This window comes from Dictyostelium discoideum (assembly GCF_000004695.1).
Source record: "Dictyostelium discoideum AX4 chromosome 4 chromosome, whole genome shotgun sequence".
Taxonomy (NCBI): domain Eukaryota; phylum Evosea; class Eumycetozoa; order Dictyosteliales; family Dictyosteliaceae; genus Dictyostelium; species Dictyostelium discoideum.
The window spans coordinates 1,226,100-1,246,099 of record NC_007090.3 but is presented as its reverse complement, the minus strand read 5'-3'; the positions used below and the strand labels follow the sequence as shown (position 1 = coordinate 1,246,099).

The 20,000-nt window shown below is 19.3% G+C and overlaps 9 protein-coding genes across 9 annotated transcripts; 3 read left to right on the top strand and 6 right to left on the bottom strand.

Moving 5' to 3' along the window:
* Nucleotides 1-67: 67 nt before the first annotated feature.
* DDB_G0283897 (hypothetical protein) lies at nt 68-2,875 on the bottom strand (the record flags this gene model as incomplete). The annotated part of the gene is made up of 1 exon (XM_633824.1): nt 68-2,875. The coding sequence occupies one exon, from the start codon at nt 2,873-2,875 to the stop codon at nt 68-70; it is 2,808 nt and encodes a 935-aa protein (XP_638916.1).
* An 818-nt stretch (nt 2,876-3,693) lies between these two features.
* On the top strand, nt 3,694-4,925 carry rab1A (Rab GTPase; the record flags this gene model as incomplete). The annotated part of the gene is made up of 3 exons (XM_633823.1): nt 3,694-3,707; nt 4,224-4,392; nt 4,500-4,925. The coding sequence occupies 3 exons, from the start codon at nt 3,694-3,696 to the stop codon at nt 4,923-4,925; spliced, it is 609 nt and encodes a 202-aa protein (XP_638915.1).
* A 101-nt stretch (nt 4,926-5,026) lies between these two features.
* Nucleotides 5,027-5,253, bottom strand: DDB_G0283895 (hypothetical protein; the record flags this gene model as incomplete). The annotated part of the gene is made up of 2 exons (XM_633822.1): nt 5,027-5,147; nt 5,189-5,253. The coding sequence occupies 2 exons, from the start codon at nt 5,251-5,253 to the stop codon at nt 5,027-5,029; spliced, it is 186 nt and encodes a 61-aa protein (XP_638914.1).
* A 193-nt stretch (nt 5,254-5,446) lies between these two features.
* Nucleotides 5,447-6,226, top strand: DDB_G0283849 (hypothetical protein; the record flags this gene model as incomplete). The annotated part of the gene is made up of 3 exons (XM_633821.1): nt 5,447-5,719; nt 5,850-5,936; nt 6,035-6,226. The coding sequence occupies 3 exons, from the start codon at nt 5,447-5,449 to the stop codon at nt 6,224-6,226; spliced, it is 552 nt and encodes a 183-aa protein (XP_638913.1).
* A 766-nt stretch (nt 6,227-6,992) lies between these two features.
* Nucleotides 6,993-7,772, top strand: grpE (molecular chaperone; the record flags this gene model as incomplete). Its single annotated transcript, XM_633820.1, has 2 exons — nt 6,993-7,046; nt 7,185-7,772. 2 exons carry the CDS (start codon nt 6,993-6,995, stop codon nt 7,770-7,772), a joined length of 642 nt encoding a protein of 213 aa, XP_638912.1.
* A 102-nt stretch (nt 7,773-7,874) lies between these two features.
* Nucleotides 7,875-10,184, bottom strand: pgtA (bifunctional glycosyltransferase; the record flags this gene model as incomplete). Its single annotated transcript, XM_633819.1, has 1 exon — nt 7,875-10,184. One exon carries the CDS (start codon nt 10,182-10,184, stop codon nt 7,875-7,877), a length of 2,310 nt encoding a protein of 769 aa, XP_638911.1.
* Nucleotides 10,185-10,453: 269 nt separating this feature from the next.
* DDB_G0283759 (hypothetical protein) lies at nt 10,454-13,795 on the bottom strand (the record flags this gene model as incomplete). The annotated part of the gene is made up of 2 exons (XM_633818.1): nt 10,454-13,233; nt 13,336-13,795. The coding sequence occupies 2 exons, from the start codon at nt 13,793-13,795 to the stop codon at nt 10,454-10,456; spliced, it is 3,240 nt and encodes a 1,079-aa protein (XP_638910.1).
* Nucleotides 13,796-15,554: 1,759 nt separating this feature from the next.
* DDB_G0283847 (cyclopropane fatty acid synthase) lies at nt 15,555-17,414 on the bottom strand (the record flags this gene model as incomplete). The annotated part of the gene is made up of 4 exons (XM_633817.1): nt 15,555-16,193; nt 16,297-16,628; nt 16,963-17,046; nt 17,177-17,414. 4 exons carry the CDS (start codon nt 17,412-17,414, stop codon nt 15,555-15,557), a joined length of 1,293 nt encoding a protein of 430 aa, XP_638909.1.
* Nucleotides 17,415-18,372: 958 nt separating this feature from the next.
* On the bottom strand, nt 18,373-19,045 carry DDB_G0283845 (hypothetical protein; the record flags this gene model as incomplete). Its single annotated transcript, XM_633816.1, has 2 exons — nt 18,373-18,576; nt 18,710-19,045. 2 exons carry the CDS (start codon nt 19,043-19,045, stop codon nt 18,373-18,375), a joined length of 540 nt encoding a protein of 179 aa, XP_638908.1.
* Between the last annotated feature and the right edge of the window lie 955 nt (nt 19,046-20,000).

The following is a 20,000-nucleotide window of genomic DNA, read 5'->3' as shown; positions in this document are numbered from 1 at the left end:
AAATAAAATAAAATAAAATAAAATAAAATTAAAAAAAATAATAAAAAAAATAGTAGATTTAATTAGATTATAGTTTATTTATTTTTGATAAACTATCAAGATAAATTTGAAGAGATTTATCTTTTTTTAATGGGTTAAACTTATTTTTATCGAATTTAATACTAATTTTGAATACTAAATATTCAAAAATTTTAAATGATCTTAATGTTAAAGATAATATTGCAAATGATTCTAAATTTGATTGATAAATTAAATTTGATTGATTTTTTGAATTTATACATGGAAATAAATTAAAATTAGTTTTATATCTTGAATGAATTAATTTAATTGATGGTAATTGTTGAGAGAAAATTGATTTCGATAAAATTTGAAATAAAAAATATGTATGTAATTTACAATTTTTATTTTTTTCATCTTCATTACTACCACTATCATTACAATAATAAATAGCATCTAAATTATCTAAAAGATCAGAAAGTAATTCAGTATTACCAATTTCACCGATTTTTATACATATTGATTCAATTACTCCAACAAGATCATTTTTAAAAATTAAATCTAAATATTGAAAATATTTAAAAGTTTCATAAAAATCACCTGCATCTATTGATCTTAATATATAATAAACATAATTTTGAATGACTGTTATCCTTTTTTCACCCAATTTCTCTAGTTCATTTTCGAAATAATTAATTGAACATTTTAAAAATGTAAAACTAACAAAATTTGATTTTCCTAAAAACTCATCTCTAATATTCCTTAAATAATTAATTCTTTCTTGCTTTTCTTGTAAATTATTATTATTATTATTATTTATTGGTAAAAATTTATTATACTTTATTAATTTTATTATTGGTATATACAATTGTCTTGAAATGGCAAATTCAATTTCATCACTTTTTGCTATTTCAGTTACTATCCTTCTCTTTAATAATTGACCTAATACTTTCCCACTTTTATCATTTAATAAAAATTTAAAATCTTTATTAATTATTAAATTATTATTATTATTATTATTATCTTGTTGTTGTTCAATTAATTCCAATAATTGATTTTTAATTAAATAATTTGAATTATTAATATTAATTTTAATATGATTTTGCAATTTATTTAATTGTAAATTAATTTTAATAATTAATAAATTTTTAATATCTTTAATTTTAATTAATTGATGAATTAATGAATTTAAAGTTAAAAATAAAATTTCATCATCATCATCATTATTATTTTTTAATTTATTTGATGATATTTTTAAAATTATTAATTTTATAAATTCTAATAATTTATCAATATTATCATGAGTGAATGATGATGATGATGATTTTATTAAGTCAAATAAAATTATACCATTTGAAATTATATAATCTTTTGAATTGAATTGTTTAAAATTTGAAATCATAATTTTTAAATAATTAAAATCTAACATTGAAATTGGTTTAAATAAATCATTTATAGTGATTAAACTTGATTTGAAATACTTTTTTAAAGTTTTTTCTTGATGTTGTTGATTTTCGAATTTAATTGAAAAACTGTATATTAAATTTCTAAAATTTAAATTTAAAAAATTCCAATATGAGTCACATAACAATGGTAAAGTATGATATAAAACCCATTTAATATATTTAATTTGATTATTACTACTATTATTTTTAAAAATTTCAATTTCTTTTTCTAATAAATGTTTAGTTTTTGAATTATTCTTTGGAGTTAATTTTGTAAAAATTAAAATTAATTTCCTAACCAATTCACATGATGATTGCTGTGTGAAATTTAATATTAAATTATGTTCAATAATTTTTGTAATTTCAGACATTATAAAATTCGATGAAACTTTATTTTTTGGATCATCATCATTATTATTATTAATTATTAAAGTATGAAATTTATTTAAAATTATTTCTAAAATTTTAATTTGTAAATCAAATAAATTTAATATTGAAATAAATGGTTTTTCATTAACAATTAATGATGTTAAATTAATTTGTTTATTATTAATGAAATCTTGTAAATAATTTAATTTATTGAATAATAATTTAACAATTTCATTTCTATTCTCTTTAATTTTACATTCAATTGATAATTTAAATGGTAATAATGATGTTGATAATATTGTTGTCTTTGATAAATTCATTGATAATAAATATTCAATGATTTCAACTCTACCATATTTTAAAGACTTTTTTAATAATGAATCTATTGAAAGGGTGATATTATCTCTTATATTATATATTGATAATATTATTGGATAATTTGGTTGAATAGCTGATATGTCAACAATTTTATTTCTAATTAATAATTTTAATAAAAATAAATTATTAAATTTACAAGACATTGATAAAAGATCATAATCAATGGCTAAATATGGATTATTTGATAAAAGTTTGATATAAAAAATTTGATTTTCAATTAAATTTCCATCGATTTTTTGAAAAATATTTGAAATTGATTTTTTATTAAATATTAAATCTGTTGATAATGTTGATATTGAACCATCATCATCACCACCACCATTAGAAGAATCTTGATTATAAATTATTGATTTTATTTTTGATTTTAATAATTCAATTTTATTTAATTCAAACATTTGTTCAATATTATTTATTGATGAAAATTGATTAAATTTGAAAAAGGTTGACCTAATTTCAAATTCTTCTCTATCATTACAATGAATTGAACCACTCTTTATTTCATTTTCTTTTTTAATTCTTTTGAAATAATAATTATTATTATATAATTCTGGATTTAAAAATATTTTATAATTTAATTCTTTATTACAAAGTTTTTTATTTAATTTTAAAAATGATAAAATTATTTTAAATATTATTTTATTTCTAATAATTTTAAAAAATAATTTTTCACTATTAATATCATCCATTTTTTATACAATATCTAAAATAAAAAATAAAAAATTGTTAAAATAAAAAAAAAATCCTTGTCAGTACAATTCACTTTTTTTTTTTTTTTTTATTATTACACATATCTAAAATTTTGTAAAAAAAAAAAAAAAAAAAAAAAAAAAAAAAAAAATATATATAAAAATTAAAATAAAATAAAATAAAAATAAAAATAAAAATCTTAGATATATGATACACATACTTTCTTTTAAAAAGATATCCGAATTTTTTTCTTTGAACAAATACGTCTTTTTTTTCTTTGAAATTAAATTTAATTATTTTTTTATTTTTTTATTTTTTTTTATTTTTTTTTATTTTTTTATTTTTTTTTCTTTAAAAAAAAAACTTCTTATTTAAAATGATATAATTAATTATTTAATTAATTTATTTATTATTTATTTATTTATTTATTTCTAGTTTTAATTTTAATTTTAATTTTTATTTTTATTTTATAAAAATCACATCCAATAAAGAAAATCAAAAATCAACGGAATAGGAAATAAAAACAAAGGTAATTTTTTAAAAAAAAAATAAAAAAAAAAAAATAAAAAAAAAATAGAAAAAAAAAAAAATTAAAAGTAACCACATAATTGAAAATTGAATTTTTTTTTTTTTATTTTTTTTTTTAATTTTTTATTTTTTTTTTAAAAATTTTTTCTTTTTTTTTTTTTTTTTTTTTTGGGTTTTTTTATATTTTTTGCACATACACACAACTCCACTATATTTTTTTTTTTTTTTTATATTATTACTTTATTTTTAACACATCCAATTATAAAAACTAAATTCTATAGAATTAGAAATGAACCCAGATTAGTAAGTCAATAAATAAAAATAAATAAAAAAAATAAAAAATAAATAAATAAAAAATTAGGTTTAGCACAGAAATTTTTTTTTTTTTTTGCTCTTCAAAGAAACTATATTGAAAAAAAAAAAAAAAAAAAAAAAAAAGAAAAGAAAAGAAAAAAAAAAAAAAAAACTTTTATAAAAAAAAAAAAAATAGAATAAATAATTGGCTTGGTAATGCACAGATACTCACTGAAAAAGCAGGTTTAATGTATCAAATATCAAAAAGTTTAAACGAAAGAACGAACGAATTCTCTAAACAACACCCCTTTTTTTTTTTTAAAGTTTAAAAAAAAAAAAAAAAAAAAAAAAACTTAACTTAAAACAAAATAACAATAGAGGGATATATCAATAGACAAGAAGATAATAATATAAAAAAAAAAAATAAAAAATAATAATAAAAAAAATAAAAAAAAATAAATAATCAATAAAAAATAAAATGAATAATAATAAATAACTAATATTTTTAAATTTTTTTATTTTTAGTCATTATTTATTTAAATTACTTTTAATCGGTGATAGTGGTGTAGGTAAATCATGTCTTTTACTTAGATTTGCTGATGACACTTATTCAGAAAGTTTCATCTCAACAATTGGTGTCGATTTCAAGATTAGAACTATCGAATTAAATGGTAAAACCATTAAATTACAAATTGTATGTAAAAAAAAAAAAAAAAAAAAAACTATTAAAAATAACGATATAAAATCATTTTTATTTACAATTCTCTTTTTTATTTTTTTATTTTTTTTTTAATTATTTAGTGGGATACTGCAGGACAAGAAAGATTTAGAACAATTACATCATCATATTATCGTGGTGCCCATGGTATCATTGTTGTTTATGATGTAACTGATAAATTAACATTTGAAAACGTTAGACAATGGTTACAAGAAATTGATAGATTTGCATGCGAAAATGTAAATAAACTTTTAGTTGGAAACAAGAGTGATCTTGTCGCTAAAAAAGTTGTAGATTTCAATACCGCCAAAGCTTTTGCCGACTCTCTTCAAATTCCTTTCCTCGAAACCTCTGCAAAACAATCAACAAACGTAGAACAAGCATTTATGACAATGGCCACTGAAATTAAAAATAGATTAACAGCTTCTCAACCAACTCAAACCGTTGATAAAAATAAGGTTGTACCAGGTTCCTCTGCTCCAATCTCTCCAAAATCTGGTTGTTGTTAAAACTAAAATAATATATTTTATAATTTTTTCCAATTAAAGTCATCACACACACACATACATACCAACAAAAATTACAACCACACATATATACGAAGTTTAACTCAATCATCGTTATCATCAAAATCACTCTTCAACCAAACAAGTAAAAAAAAAAAAACCCTATTTGTTGTATAAAACCTCCAACACACAAAAAAAAAACCACCCCCCCCCTTTCCACGTTTTCTATATATAAAAAAAAAATACAAAAAAAAAAAAAAAAAAACAATTTAAAAAAAAAAGATTTAAAAAATATCCCCTTTTTTTTTTTTTTCTTAACTATTTTTGTCATTATTACATAAGTCTATTATTAGGAATAAAAAAAAAAAAAAAAAAAAAAAAAAATTAAAAAAAAAAATCTTTGCTTTTTTCACTTTTTTTATTTTTATTTTTTTTATTTTTTTTTTTTTTTTTTCCGGAGAGAAATAATAATAGTTTTTTTTTTTTTTTTTTACATACACAGTCATAGAACAAAACAGGAAGTAATGAAATTAAATGAAGCAGAATTTATTGAAAGTGTAAAGTTTGAATATACAATTAAAAAATGTTCAATCCCATTATTATTAAAAAATTTTAAATCATTGTTTCCAAACGATTTAAAAAATTTAATTGATACCAATGGCGATAAAAATATTGGTTGTATGGATGATGAAAATAAATCCCCACTTTATTTAATTATTTGTTGGTCACAAACAAATTTACCAATGTCTGGCTTTTCATCTGCTGTTGATGAAGAAAGAGAACTTCGTTCAAATTTGGTAAGTTTAAAATTTTATTATTATTATGATTATATTAGTTTATTTTTTTATTTTTTTTTTTTTTAATTGTTTTTTTATTTTATATTCTAATAATATTTTTAAACTCCATATTAATATATATATATATTAGTTTGTTGATGTAGCAACTAAAGTTTGTGATAATATTAAAAAAAAAGGGTATTGGTCCGATTTCATTGATCCATTATCAGGTGTTCCTGTGAGTAATTTTTTTTTTTTTTTTTTTCCTTTTTTTTTTTTTTTTTTTTTTTTTTTTTCCTACCAACATCTGGCTAATATTAATTAAAATAAATATAGTATATAAATAGAGAAAATGCAAACTCTGTCTTTGTTCCAACAGAGTCTGTTCAATTAATGGATATCGAAATTGTTGATGTTGGTTGTTGTCAAGTTATAATACACCCAATTTGGAAAGTTAGAGCTTTTTTTTCACTTTTAATTTCAACTGCACCCTTTGACATATTGGACCAAGCATTACATTCAAATTGAAACTATCAAGATTCTTGGATGTAGTTTTTTTTTTATCATTTTTCTCAAATATATTTGGTTATTTCAAAAAAGGAAATTTAATTTTTAAAAAAAATTATATTTTTAAAAAAAAAAAAAAAAAAAAAAAAAAAAAAAAAAAAAAAAAAAAAAAAAAAAAAAAAAAATTCAATGTACATATATGTAATTAAAAAAATCTTTTAATAAAAAGAAAAAAATAGAAAAATAAAATCTAGTTTTTAATCAAAGGTCTCTATTATTATTTTAAATTTCATTAATTTTTCTTTTTTTTTTTTTTTTTTGTCAAATGACAGCAAATCTAGACGAATCCTTTGACAAAAAAAAAAAAAATTAAAAAAAAAAAACGATAGGTGAAATTCGTTGACCCTGGTTTTTAATTAATAATTAAATAATATTAATTAAATAATCAATATTAAACATAATAATAATTTTTAAAAAAATTATAATCAAGATATAAAAAAAAACTAAAAAAATAAAATAAAATAAAAAAACTAAAAATAAACAAAAAAAAAAAAGTATTAAGTTTAAGATTTATTTTAGATTTATTTTTAATAAAAAAATAATTGAAAATTAATGAAAATTTTATAAAAAATAAAAATAAAAAAAAAATAAAATAAAAAAAAAAAAAAAAATGAAAAAAAATTTTTTTCAAGTGTTTTTCATTTTTCTTTTTTTCATTTACGAAAATTAGCTCAAATAATAAAAATAGTATCAAAATATATACACACATATATTTAAAATAAATAAAATGAACTCTTTAATTAGACGTGGTCTTGTTTCAATCCGTACCTCAACTGTTATTGTAAGTTTTATAAAAAAAATAAAAATAAAATATTATTTATAATTAAATAATTTTTTTTTTAAAAAAAAAAAATAAATCAAATAATTATTAACTTTGTTTATTATTTTTATTTTTATTTTTAAAAAAATAAATAAATAGAAACCATCAAGTTTTGGATTAATGAGAAATAATAGATTTTATTCAACTGAAAATAATCAAGAAGCAGCAAAACCAGAAGAGACTGAAAATAAACCAGCACCAGGATCATTGGAGGAAACCATTGAAAAATTAAAAGAAGAATTAGAAGAAACTAAAAAACAATTATTATATACCGCAGCTGATAGAGAGAATGTTCGTAGATTTGCAAAGGAAGATAATGAAAAAGCAAAGAAATTTGGTATTCAATCATTTACAAAGGAATTATTAGAAGTCGTCGATCAATTAGAAATGGCAACCAATTTATTCCCAAAGGAGAAATTAGATGAAAACAAAGAATTAAAAGATTTACATGAAGGTGTTAAAATGACAGAACAATTGTTTTTAAAGATTATGGGTAATCAAGGTTTACAACGTTTCAATCCAATCGGTGAAAAATTCGATTTCAACAATCATCATGCAATCTTTGAACTCAATGATCCAACTAAAGAAAATAATACTGTTGGTCACGTAGTTAAACAAGGTTATAAATTACATGATCGTTTAGTGAGACCAGCTATGGTTGGTGTTAATAAAATTAAACCACAATAAATAAATTTAAAATTAACAAAAAAAAAAAAAAAAAAAAAAAAAAAAAATATGTATTTAAATATCATTTTTATATTTTATATTTTATATTTTTTTATTTTTAAATTAAGAAATAAAAAGTTCACCAATATGAACACTTTTAAAATTTAAAGATAAACTATTTTCTTTATATTTTTCATCATTTAATGATTTGTTTGAATAAAGTAATTGATCTAAATCATCTAAAGATAGGGTTTGGTCATAAATTGGATTATCATAGACATCTTGAACTCTATTAATAGTTACAACAGACATTGGAGAATAGTGATCTGATAAACATAAACAGTAGGGTTTATTTTGATAGATTTGCTTTTGAATGATTGGTCTATTACCATTGAATTCGAATCTATTTGGATGATTAATACCATTTCTAATTCCATAATATTTAACTATACCATTAATGATTGAATCAATATCATTACATCTATAAATGGTTGAACATAAATCCCATGGATAATTCCAATCCTTTTTACAATCATTATCATTTCTATTCCATTTTAAATATTTAAAATTATTCTCTGTTCTACTAATAGTATTTGAATTTAATGGTATTGTTATATCTTGATTACAAGTATGACAATAGGTAATATTTTTATTTAACTTCATATAGAAACCTAATGCCAATGGCTCACTATTCAAAGATAAACAATATTCTTTGAGATTGAATTCATTATAATAAAGAATATCATCAACTGAAAACATGACATATTCAAGTTTATTTGTTTTTTGAACTAAATTAATTAATTGATCAGTGAAATTCTCTTCTTTAATAAAATTAACTTGTGGAAAACTTTCAATAACTAATTGATAAGAGTTTTTGAATTTCTCATTTGAATATGTAAATAATACATCAACAATAATTTCAAATTTATCATTTCCATTATCATCATTTTTTAAATATTTAAAAAATGTTCTAAGATATTCTTTTAATTGAAATGCTCTATCTTTTGAGAAACAAATTATTCTAATTCCATTTTCTTTAAATTTATTATTATTAGATTTTGGAGTATTTATTTTATTACTATTAATGCCAGATATAAAATTTAAAATTGAATTATTATTATTATTATTATTATTATTATTATTATTATTATTATTATTATTATTATTATTATTATTATTATTATTATTATTATTATTAATATTATTATTAATTATAGTAGTTGAAGATTTTACATTTAAATTTGATAAAAGTGATAGTAATTGTGAGGTTGGATTTCTTGATAACCATTTTTCCCAAAGTAATGATGATTTTTGATTATTTGGATAATTTGATAAACATAAAGATACTAATTCACCCATTTTTTCATTTGCTGCATCTTTTATACTGTTTGAATAGTTTGGTTGTTGTTTTGTACATGATTTTTCAATTAATTCTAGATATTTAAATGCAAATTCAAATAATTCAATTGAAATATTATTGATTTTTGATAAAGATGATGGTGAAAGTTGAAAGAACTGAATAATTTCTTTCATTGAGAGTGAAGAATTTTGAATAATTTCAGAATCAATATTAAATCTTTTAAAAAGTATATTTAGATAATAACAAGATGCATTAGCAGTGGAATCTTTTTGTTTTTCAATATTTTTAAAAGATATAGAGTTATTATGTTTTCTTAAATATAGTAATGGTGTTGATGATTGGATATTTGAAATATTTAAACCTTTCATTATTAAGGATTTTAACCAAAATAAGTAATCTTCAATGAATGGAAATTGGTTGTTTTCTTCATAACAATGTTCAATAGTGAATATCGATCTTTTAAATATTACAGAAGGGTGAACAATACAACAATTGAAAAACATTGACCACATTAAAATATCTTTATCAGGATGTTGAATAAATTTAAAAGATTCTTCATTATTAATTATATTAATTAACTCTTTCACATTATTATTAATATTATTATTATTATTATTATTATTTAAAATTTCAATTAATTTATTATTATTAAACATTTTAATTGGACAACCTAATATATCAATTGTTTCATTTGATTGAAGATATTTAAGTTGAGATTGTAATCTTGTTGGATGAGAAATATCATCAGAATCCATACGAGCAATATATTTTGAAGTTGGTGAACAATGATTTAAAATTGCATCATTTAAACTTTTAACAATACCTTTATTCTCTTTATTTATTATGAATTTAATTCTATTATCTGTACTATATCTTTTTGAAAGTAATTGCTCCAAAATTTCATTATTTGATCCATCATCAACTAAAATTAATTCCCATTCTTTAAAAGTTTGTTCAATAATGCTATCTATTGATATTATTAAATTATTTATTCCTTGGTAATTTAATGATTTATCGTCATTGTCCTTTATTAAAAAAGGTAAAACTACACTTATTATTGGTGAATCATTCATTTTTTACAAGACTAAAAAAAAATAAAAAAAATTAAAAAAAAAAAAATAAAAAAAAGGTTGTGTTTTGATGGAAAAATCAAAAATTTTTTATTATGTTTTTTTTTGGTTTAAAAAAAAAAAAAAAGTTATAAATTATAAAATGTACAAAAAGGGTGGGGAGAGTTATAAATATGTGGTATATGTTATATATTGATGATGATATGATATTTAAATATAAAGTTGAGATTTTTTTTTTTTTAAAAAAAGTTTTAGTTAAATTTTCGTAACGATTATTTTACTAATTCTTTTTCAATCAATTCATTTCGAACTTCTTTATATTTATCCTTCAAAAGACATAATCTTGATCTTTCAGCCTCAGCAATCTTTTTAACTTGATTCAATTCTTGATCTTTTTGAATTGCTTCTTTATTTAATCTTTCAATCTCTTTTAGTTTATGCATTATCATTTCAGAGGGTGAACCAATTAAAAATTGTTGGTTACCACCACTCATCATCATCATCATACTACTCATACTACTAATGCTATTACAACCACTGCTACCATTACTTCCATAACTATTTGATACAACATTTGGACTAAAGGCTGATGTAGTATTTGATAAAGAAGATGACGATCCATTCACATTTCCAACATTATTACCATTACCATTACCATTTATATTATCATGACTAAATGATCTTCTAATTGATGATGGTATATTAATTGAAGAAGAAATTGAATTTGATCTTTGTTGTATTATATTGTTATTATTATTAACACTTGTATTAATTGGTTGTTGAGTTGGAGATAAAGTATTATAACTATATCTTGGTGATAAACAAGGGTTTAAATGATGGTGATGATGGTGATTTGTTGGTGTATATTTTTGAGGAGATTGTGATAGGATTGTTGGAGGAATCAATGGTTGTTGTTGTGGATTTGCAGAAATTGGGTAGAGTTGTTGTTGGCTATTATTACGATTATGGCCTTGGTGGGGAGGAGTCATTCGTGGACAAGCATTTCCAAGTATATAGGTTGATAATATATTCTCATCACAATATTGATTTAATGAAAGGTCTTGGAATTGTTTTAGATCCCCCATCTCCATAAATACTGGTTCTAATTCTGGTGATTTAATATTTTTATTAATCATATTATTGTTAACACTAGAATTATTATTATTATTATTATTATTATTATTATTATTATTATTGTTGTTATTATTATTATTATTATTATTATTACTACTATTAGCACTATTACTACTATTATTGATAGTGGTGGTTGTGGTGGAGGTATTACTACTATTCGTATTGTTATTATTATTATTATTCGATTTATTTTTAATTGTATCTTGATAAAGTGCTCTTGATAATCTTTTAATTTCATCTTTTAATTGATTTGATTTTAATCTTTCTTTTTGAGCTCTTAAAGCAACTCTAAAAATTGCATCATCTTTTTCCTTTATTTCCAACATTGATTGATTTTGGAGACTATCTACTTGTCTACCCTCTTCCTCTAATAACAATTTTAGTTCATTTACTTTATTGGAGAAAAAAACGGTTTTAAATGTATCATATTCTATAATATCTTTAATTCTTCTAATTTCGTCATCTTTTTTCTCTGATAATGATAATAAATTTACCAACTCTTTCTTTTCTTCAGTATTATAAACATTTATATTATTATTATTATTATTACAAGAATTTTTTGGTGAATGAAATTGTTGAGGTGAAAATAATTTATTTGGTGAAATTGATTTTGAATAATGATGACTACCATGAGGATGATGATGATGATGATGGTGATTATGATGATGGTGATGATGGCTACTACTAGGTTGTTGATTTGCTCCATGACTACCAATAGATGAAGAGGAGGATGAAGAAGAACTACTAGTTGGACCAGGTGAATTACTCAATGATTCAAATGAAAATCTATCATTAATTTTTTTAATATCAACAACTGAATTCTCTCTAATTTGACAGATTGAATTTAAAGATTTCTTTAATTTTGTAATTTGATCTGTACAATCCATCAATTTCTTTTTTTGATTCTCTGCAACCATCAATAGTCTATTGATTTCTTTCTCTTTGTGATCCACTTCTTTTCTTCTCTTCTCAACAATTGATGTCCAAAAACTTCTTTCAGAATGAACCAATTGTGATAATTCTTCAAATTTAGATTTCAATAGTTTTGATCTTGCTGATTCTGCATTTGCTCTATTAAAAACTCTTTCTAATTCACTATCTTTATTTTGATAAGAGCTAACTAATAATGAAACAGTTTCTTTTTCATCTTTATTATTATTTTTATTATTATTATCATTATTACTATTATTATCATTACTATCATTATTATTTGTTGTTGTGTTTGTTGTTGTTGTTGTCGTTGTTGTCGTTGTTGGTTGTACATTTATTTCAATTGGTTGTTGTGCAACCAATGGTATAGTCGGTATGGCAGAAGGTGATAATTCAGAATGTTGTTTTTGTTGTTGATTTTTATGAAATTGTTCTGGATGTTGAGTAGATTGTTGCTCATGTTCCATTATTGGAGAAATTGTTGGAGGTATATTATTAGTTCCATTTATATTAGGTGTACCACTGTTACTATTATTATTAACACCACCAGAAAGTGGTGTGCTTTTTTGAATTGGTGAATCCCAAAAAGATAATGAAGTTAAGGGTGGTGATTTACCTAAAACAGTGTCAGATACAGTAGATTGTGGTGATTGATTTAAAAATGTTATTGGTGAAAATGGTTGAAATGGTGATTGAATTGAAGTACCTTCTATATTTGATAAGGCAGATGATCTCTCTAAAATATAACTTCTTCTCTTATGTATATCCTTTTCAATTAATAAATTATCATTAGATGGTGGTGATGGTATAGGTGATGTTGTTGGTGTAGATGTTGCAGTGTTTGTTGTAGTATTTGTGGTGGTGGTGGTGGTAATAGAATTTGAAGGTGTAGAGGGTGTTGATGGTGCTCTACTTATTCCATTTATATATTCTTCATCTACATCCTCATAAAAGTCCTTTATGTATCCATCTAATTGCTCTCTATATTCTAAAATTTTAATTTTTTGAAGGAAAAAAAAAAAAAAAAAAAAAAAAAAAAAAATTAGTATTGAATATGGTGGTGGGGGGAAATAATTAATTTACGACCTACCCTTTATATAATTCACATAAACTAAAGAATCTTTTTTATCTTTCTCAGCTAACTTTGTTTGTCTTTTAATTTCTCTTTCTCTTTGTTCAATTTGGTTTGATAATATATTTTTTGCTTCATCTTTATCAATTGAATAAGGTTTAAATTCATTCGAATTCCTTTTATTTAAATTATTATTATTATTACTATTATTAAAACAAGTGTTATTATTAATTTTTTCATTACTGTTGGGATTTATGTGGTCTATAGAAGAATCTCCATCAATATTAAATCCTCTGTTTATTATTTTTGGTTGATATTCCGTTATTATATCGGAATCATTTATTTGGTTATTATATTCTTCTTTATTATTACTATTACTATTATTATTATTATTATTATTTACATTATTTCCAATACTTTGTTTTCTTTGCTGTTGGTTATTATATTTTTCCAAGGATGACTTTATAGAAACCTCCATTTTATATTATTTTACTGTTTTTTTTTTTTTTTTTTATTATTATTTTTTTTTTTTTATTATTATTTTTTTTTTTTTATTTAATTTTACTAAATTTTAATTTTATTATTAATTTATTGTTTTGTTATTTTTATTATTAATAATGTGGATAATTGTTTTATTATATTTTTTTTTTATATTTTTTTTTTTTATTGTTCTATTCAAATTTAATTGGTATTTTGTTTGTTGTTTTTTTTTTTTGTTTTTTTTTTTTTTAATTTTTTTTTTTTTTTTTTTTTTTTTTTTAATTTTTATAAATTTCAAATTACAAAGAGTGTGTGTTTGTTGTTGGTGTGTGTGTTTGTTTGTGTTAAAAATATATATTAATTTTTTTGTATGTAAAATAATTATACATATATATTAAAAAACTATTAATACAAATGTTATTTTAAAGTACTATTATTTGGGTTTTTTTGTAGTTGTTAAGGTGTTGTTATTGTTACTATATTGCTAATATTTAATTTTATGGTATAAATGAGATATTTTAAAATGTATAAATATGTGTATTTTATGAAGTTCAAAAAAAAAAAAAAATTATTAAAGTGTTATTACTATTTTTAAATATTTATTGAAAGGAAATCCTATTAATCTATTGTTTAGTTATTGTTTGCTATTGTTGGTTCTATAGTTTATTAATAAATTATAATAATAAAAAAAAAAAAAAAAATAGTTTTAATATAATTTAATTAAACATTTTGTAAAAATTTTCACAAAAAAAAAAAAAATAAAAAATAAAAAATAAAATAAAAAAAAATAAAATTAAAAAAAAACAAAAATAACCAGGGTTAAATGTTCCCATATAAATACATACCACTCATATTTTAAAGACCTAAACCAGGTTTGATTTTATTATATTTTATTTTATTTGATTTGATTTGATTTGGTATGATTTCTAAAAAAAGTGATTTTAAAGTGTTACTAATTATTTTTTTATTTATTTTAAAAAAAAAAAAAATTGTTACGGTTAGTATGTATGGAAGTTTGAAATTTGGATGGAATAACAACCACAATAAATTTTTAAATTAAAAACTTTTTAAAAGTACAAAATCACACCTTTGCAAATTAGTTTTTTGTTATTTTTTTTTTTTTTTGTTTTTTTTAATTTCTTTATTAAAATTATAAGAAATAAATAAATAACAATAATAAAAAAATAATTTTTTAAAAATTTAAAAAATAGGGTATTAAAATTTATATAACTATTATTTTTTTAAAAAAAAAAAATTAAAAATAATAAAAAAAAAAATTTTTAAAAAATTAAAATAAAAGATAATTAAATACATACATATTATAGTGTGCATTGAATGGAACAGAATTCAAGAAGGAGGAAAAAAAAAAATATAAAAAAAATATGAAAAAAAAAAAATAAAAAAAAAAAAAATTAAAAAAATAAAAAAAATAAAAAAAAAAAAAAAAGTTAACTTTATAGTCAATTTTATTTCATTTTATATAAAAGATCTAAAAAAAAAACAATACTTTTTATTAAGAAAAAAAAAAAAAAAAATTAAAAATAAAAATAAAAAAATTTAAAATTTTAAAATTAAAAAATAAAATAAAATCCTTATAAAAGGAAGTTAAACCATTATTATTATTATTTTTTTAAAAATTAATTAATTATTATTTTTATTTTTATTATTATTATTTTTTTTATTTTCTTTATTATTATTATTATTATTATTTTTTTTTTAAAATTTTTTAATTTTTTAATTTTTTTTTTTTTTTTTAATTAATTAAAATCATTTAAATTATCTATATTACAAGGTCTTGAAAATTGCATTTGAATTAAATTTATAGTTCTAGTATCAAAAGCAGCGGAACAATAACAAAAGTAATAATCAAATAAATTTATGAATTGTTGATTAAAACCACCTTTTAGATTTAGGATTTTCTCTTTATTTGAAAAGAAATTGTTTCTCCAAATATCTAAAGTTAACGCATAATGGGTACCAAAAGTAACAGAATTTTGTAAAACCAAATTTGAATTCTCTGTAGCAGAATTGATAACGGCCGTAATCGATGGTAAAAGACCACCTGGGAATATATATTTTTGAATGAAATCACAACGTTTTTTAAGTCCTTCAAAATCTTGGTCTTTAAATGTAATGAATTGTAAAACCAATACACCATTTGGTTTTAATAATCTTTCAACAGATTGAAAATAAGTTTTATAATTTTCATAACCAACTGCCTCCAACATTTCACAACTTATAATACTATCAAATTGTCCAACAACATTACGATAATCAATATACTGTAAATCAATACGGTCCTCTAATCCCTCCTCCTTTACTCTCTCACGACCATATTTCAATTGTTCTTGTGATAAACTAATACCAGTTACACGACATCCTGTTCTTTTTACTGCCTAAAAATAAAAAAATAAAAAAATAAAAAATATTTAAAATTTTAGTTTAACATGCCTTGCAAAAAAAAAAAAATTGGGGGAAAATGAAAAAATTTGGACTTACTTCAATTGCAAGTGCACCCCAACCACAACCAATTTCTAAAAGGTGATGATCCTTTTTTAAATTTGCTTGATCAATTAATTTTCTAATTTTATTATATTGTGCCTCTTCAAGGTCTTGTTCTCTGTGGTTGAAATATGCGCAAGAATAACTCATTGTTTTATCAAGGAATAATTTAAACATATCATTTGATAAATCATAATGTGCTTTAATATTTTCTTTTGAACCTTCAATTGTATTTCTATGTAAATAATGTACAAATCTATTAACTCCATCCATTAAAAATGACCATCTTGTATTTAAATTATCTAATTCATTTCTATTAATAATAAAAACTAAAAATAAAATAAAATGAAATAAAATAAAAAAATAAAATAAAATAAAATGAAAAAAAAAATTTTTTTTAAGATTAGTTTTGAGATTAAAAATTAATTTTCAAATAATCAATTTTTTTGAAAATCAAAAAATGGATTTTTTTTTTTTGTGAAATTGTCCAATCAAATATTTTGCGCAAAGATTGTTTTTTTGAAAATAAAATTGTTTTTTTTTTTTTTGTGATTGGAAAAAAAAAAAAAAAAAATTTTTGCAAAAGGGGCAGTTTCGAATGGGGGTTCATATTAAAAAAAAATAAAAAATAAAAAATAAAAAAAAAAAAAAGAAATTACTTACTATAAATTAAATTTTTTAAATTATCACTTGTGAAGTCTCCAAGAATAAAACTTTCTGAAAAACCAATATCTCCACCAAATAATACTATAAAAAATAAAAAAAAATAAAAATAATTATTTTAAAATATTAGTTTTTTAATTATTATTATAATTTTAATTAAATTTGTCTCCCTGAGATAATTAATAATAATAATTTTTTTTTTTTATTTTTTTACCTTTAACAAAGAATCTATATAAATTTGTTATTTGTATATTTGATTTTATTTCATGTTGATCATTTCCATATTTTAAATGTTTTCCAAAATATTCTGGATGTGAAATATCTTTTATATCAATTACAAGATAACCATATTTAATTTTTGATAAAAATTTTTCAAATAAAAATGAATATGAATATGATAAAAATGATTGATATACAAAATTTTTAATTGGTGATGGTAAGAGTAAACTCATTTTTATAATTACAATATTTAATTTTTGGATTTATTTTTTTATTTATTTATTTATTTATTTGAAATTATATAATAAATTTTTTAATTTTTTTTTATTTTATTTTATTTTTAACACAATGATTACCAATAATAACAATAATGAAAAAAAAAAAAATTTTAAATCAAAATAAAAAAAAAATAAAACAAAAATAAAAAATAAAAAAAAAAAAAAAAGAAAAAAAAAAAAGATATTTTTTAGTTCAAAAAAAAAAATTAAAAATAAAAAAATTAAGAAAATAATTTCGCCATCCGGTGGTTTAAAAGTTCTTTTGTATGGTGATACCATATTTTTAAAATTTATGATAAAATATTAAAAATTCAGAGTTGTGATCATCTAATTTACTTTATTTTTTTTATTAATGGCAAACAAAAAAAAAAATAAAAAAAAAAAAATAAAAAAATAAAAAAAAAATAAAAAAAAATCATACACAACCCCACCTGATCACTTTTCAATTTCGTAAAAATTATTCCCAAATTTAATAATTATAAACATAAAAAAAAAAAGTAAAATGGTAAAAAAAAAAAAAAAAAATTGTTTCTAAATAAAGCTACACAAATAGAAATTAGTTTTTTCCTTTTAATCAAAATTTTATATATAAATGAATTATATATATATATATATATTTTTTATCCGAAATATAAGTATACCTATATTTCAGAATTATTTATTTTTTAATTTGGTTTTTTACTTTTATAATTTTAGTGTTGTTAATTTTAATTTAATTTTAATTTTAATTTTAATTTTAATTTTAATTTTAATTTTAATTTATAGTTTAATCTTATTATTATTGATTTTAATATTGTTTTCTATATACAGTTATTTTTTTTATATATATATAATTTGAAAAAAAATATATATTTGACCTTTTTTTTTTTTTTTTTTTTTTTTTTTTTTTTTTAAAAGAGAAAAAAAAAAAAAATTAAACCATTTTTTTAACTTTAACCATAAAATTTTCGATGATTTCACCTTCATTTACTGGAAGTCCGTCAAAATGTGATCTTACAATACTTGCAAGTTCCGCTTTTGATGAGTTGTGTTTAGTTTTTAATCTATAATGTTTTTTATATCTTTTCAAAGCTGCGACATCCAATCTTTGTATTACATCTTTTGATGGTACAATTGCCTATTTATAAATATAAAAAATAAATAAATAATAATAATAAATTAAATTAAATTATTTGTTAATTATTTTATATCCCTCTTTTTTTTTTTTTTTTTTTTTTTTTTTTTAAAAAAAATAAAAAATAAAAACTTACATCATCATCATCATTTCTTCTATATATACATGTTTTAGAATGTCTTTTTTTACCGCCACATTTTGCACAGCCTCCACTTGTCATCATCATTGTTGCTGTTGTTGTTGTTGTTGAAGTTTGATTAGATGTTACTACCATTGGCATTGTATTATAATTTACCACACCATTACTATTCGACATATATGATGAGATATAATTTCCAGTATTGTTTGATGAAGTCGATTTTCTCTTCATTCCAACATTAACATTGCTACCACCAACATGATATTGATGATGACTATTACCACCATGATGGTGACTACTATTTAATAATACTTTTGTTGACCCAGAATCCATATTTTTCTTTATCTATTTAATTTTACTCTTATATTTATTTATTTATTTATTTATTATTTGTTTATTATTTATTTGTTTCGTTTATTTCGTTTTTTTAATTTTGATTTTTTTTTTTTTTTAATTTTGGTTTTTTTTTATTTTTTTAATTTTGATTTTTTTTTATTTTTTTTTTTTAAAAAAAAATTTTATCTTTTTTTAAATTACGGTTTTTGGTGTTTTAAACAAGAAAATATAAAAAATTTAGAAAAAAAAGCTATTTTAGTATTATTTTTTTTATTTTAATTATTGTTGTTACTGTTTTTGTTTAATTTCTTTTTATTTTATTTTTTTTTGCTTTGTTTTTTTGTTTTTTTTTTTTTTTTTTTTATTATTTAATTAAATTACGAAAAATTTTAAAAAAATTAAACAAATTTAAATAATTAAATTTTGTGTATAATAATAGTGAAGACTATAGTTTATATATATTTAGTATATTTGTATTAATTTATAAATTTGTTAATTGGTTTTTTTTGGTTTTGGGTTTTTTTTTTTGGGCCAAATTTTTTTTTTTTTTTTTTTTTTTTTTTTTTTTTTTTTTATTTTAATTTTTAATTTATTTTTATATTATTATTATTTTTATTTTTATTTTTTTTTTTTTTTTTTACGAAATGGATTAAAAATTTATTTATTTGTTGTTGGAGTGAGTGTGTGTGTGTGTGTGTGTGTGTTGTGTGTTTATTTTTATTTTTTATTATTTTTATTTTTATTTTTTATTTTTTTTTTTTACTTATAAAAGTAAAGAAACTTTATGGTGATGATTGTTATTTGTGGTGTTTCGAAAGATTATTATTTATTACTATTTAAGTTTTATATAATTTATCTTTAGATTTTTGTCTGCACTATTGGTAACAAATTTGTAAAAAAAAAAAAAAAAAAAAAAAAAAAATTTAAACTAAAATTAGTTTTTTTTAATTAA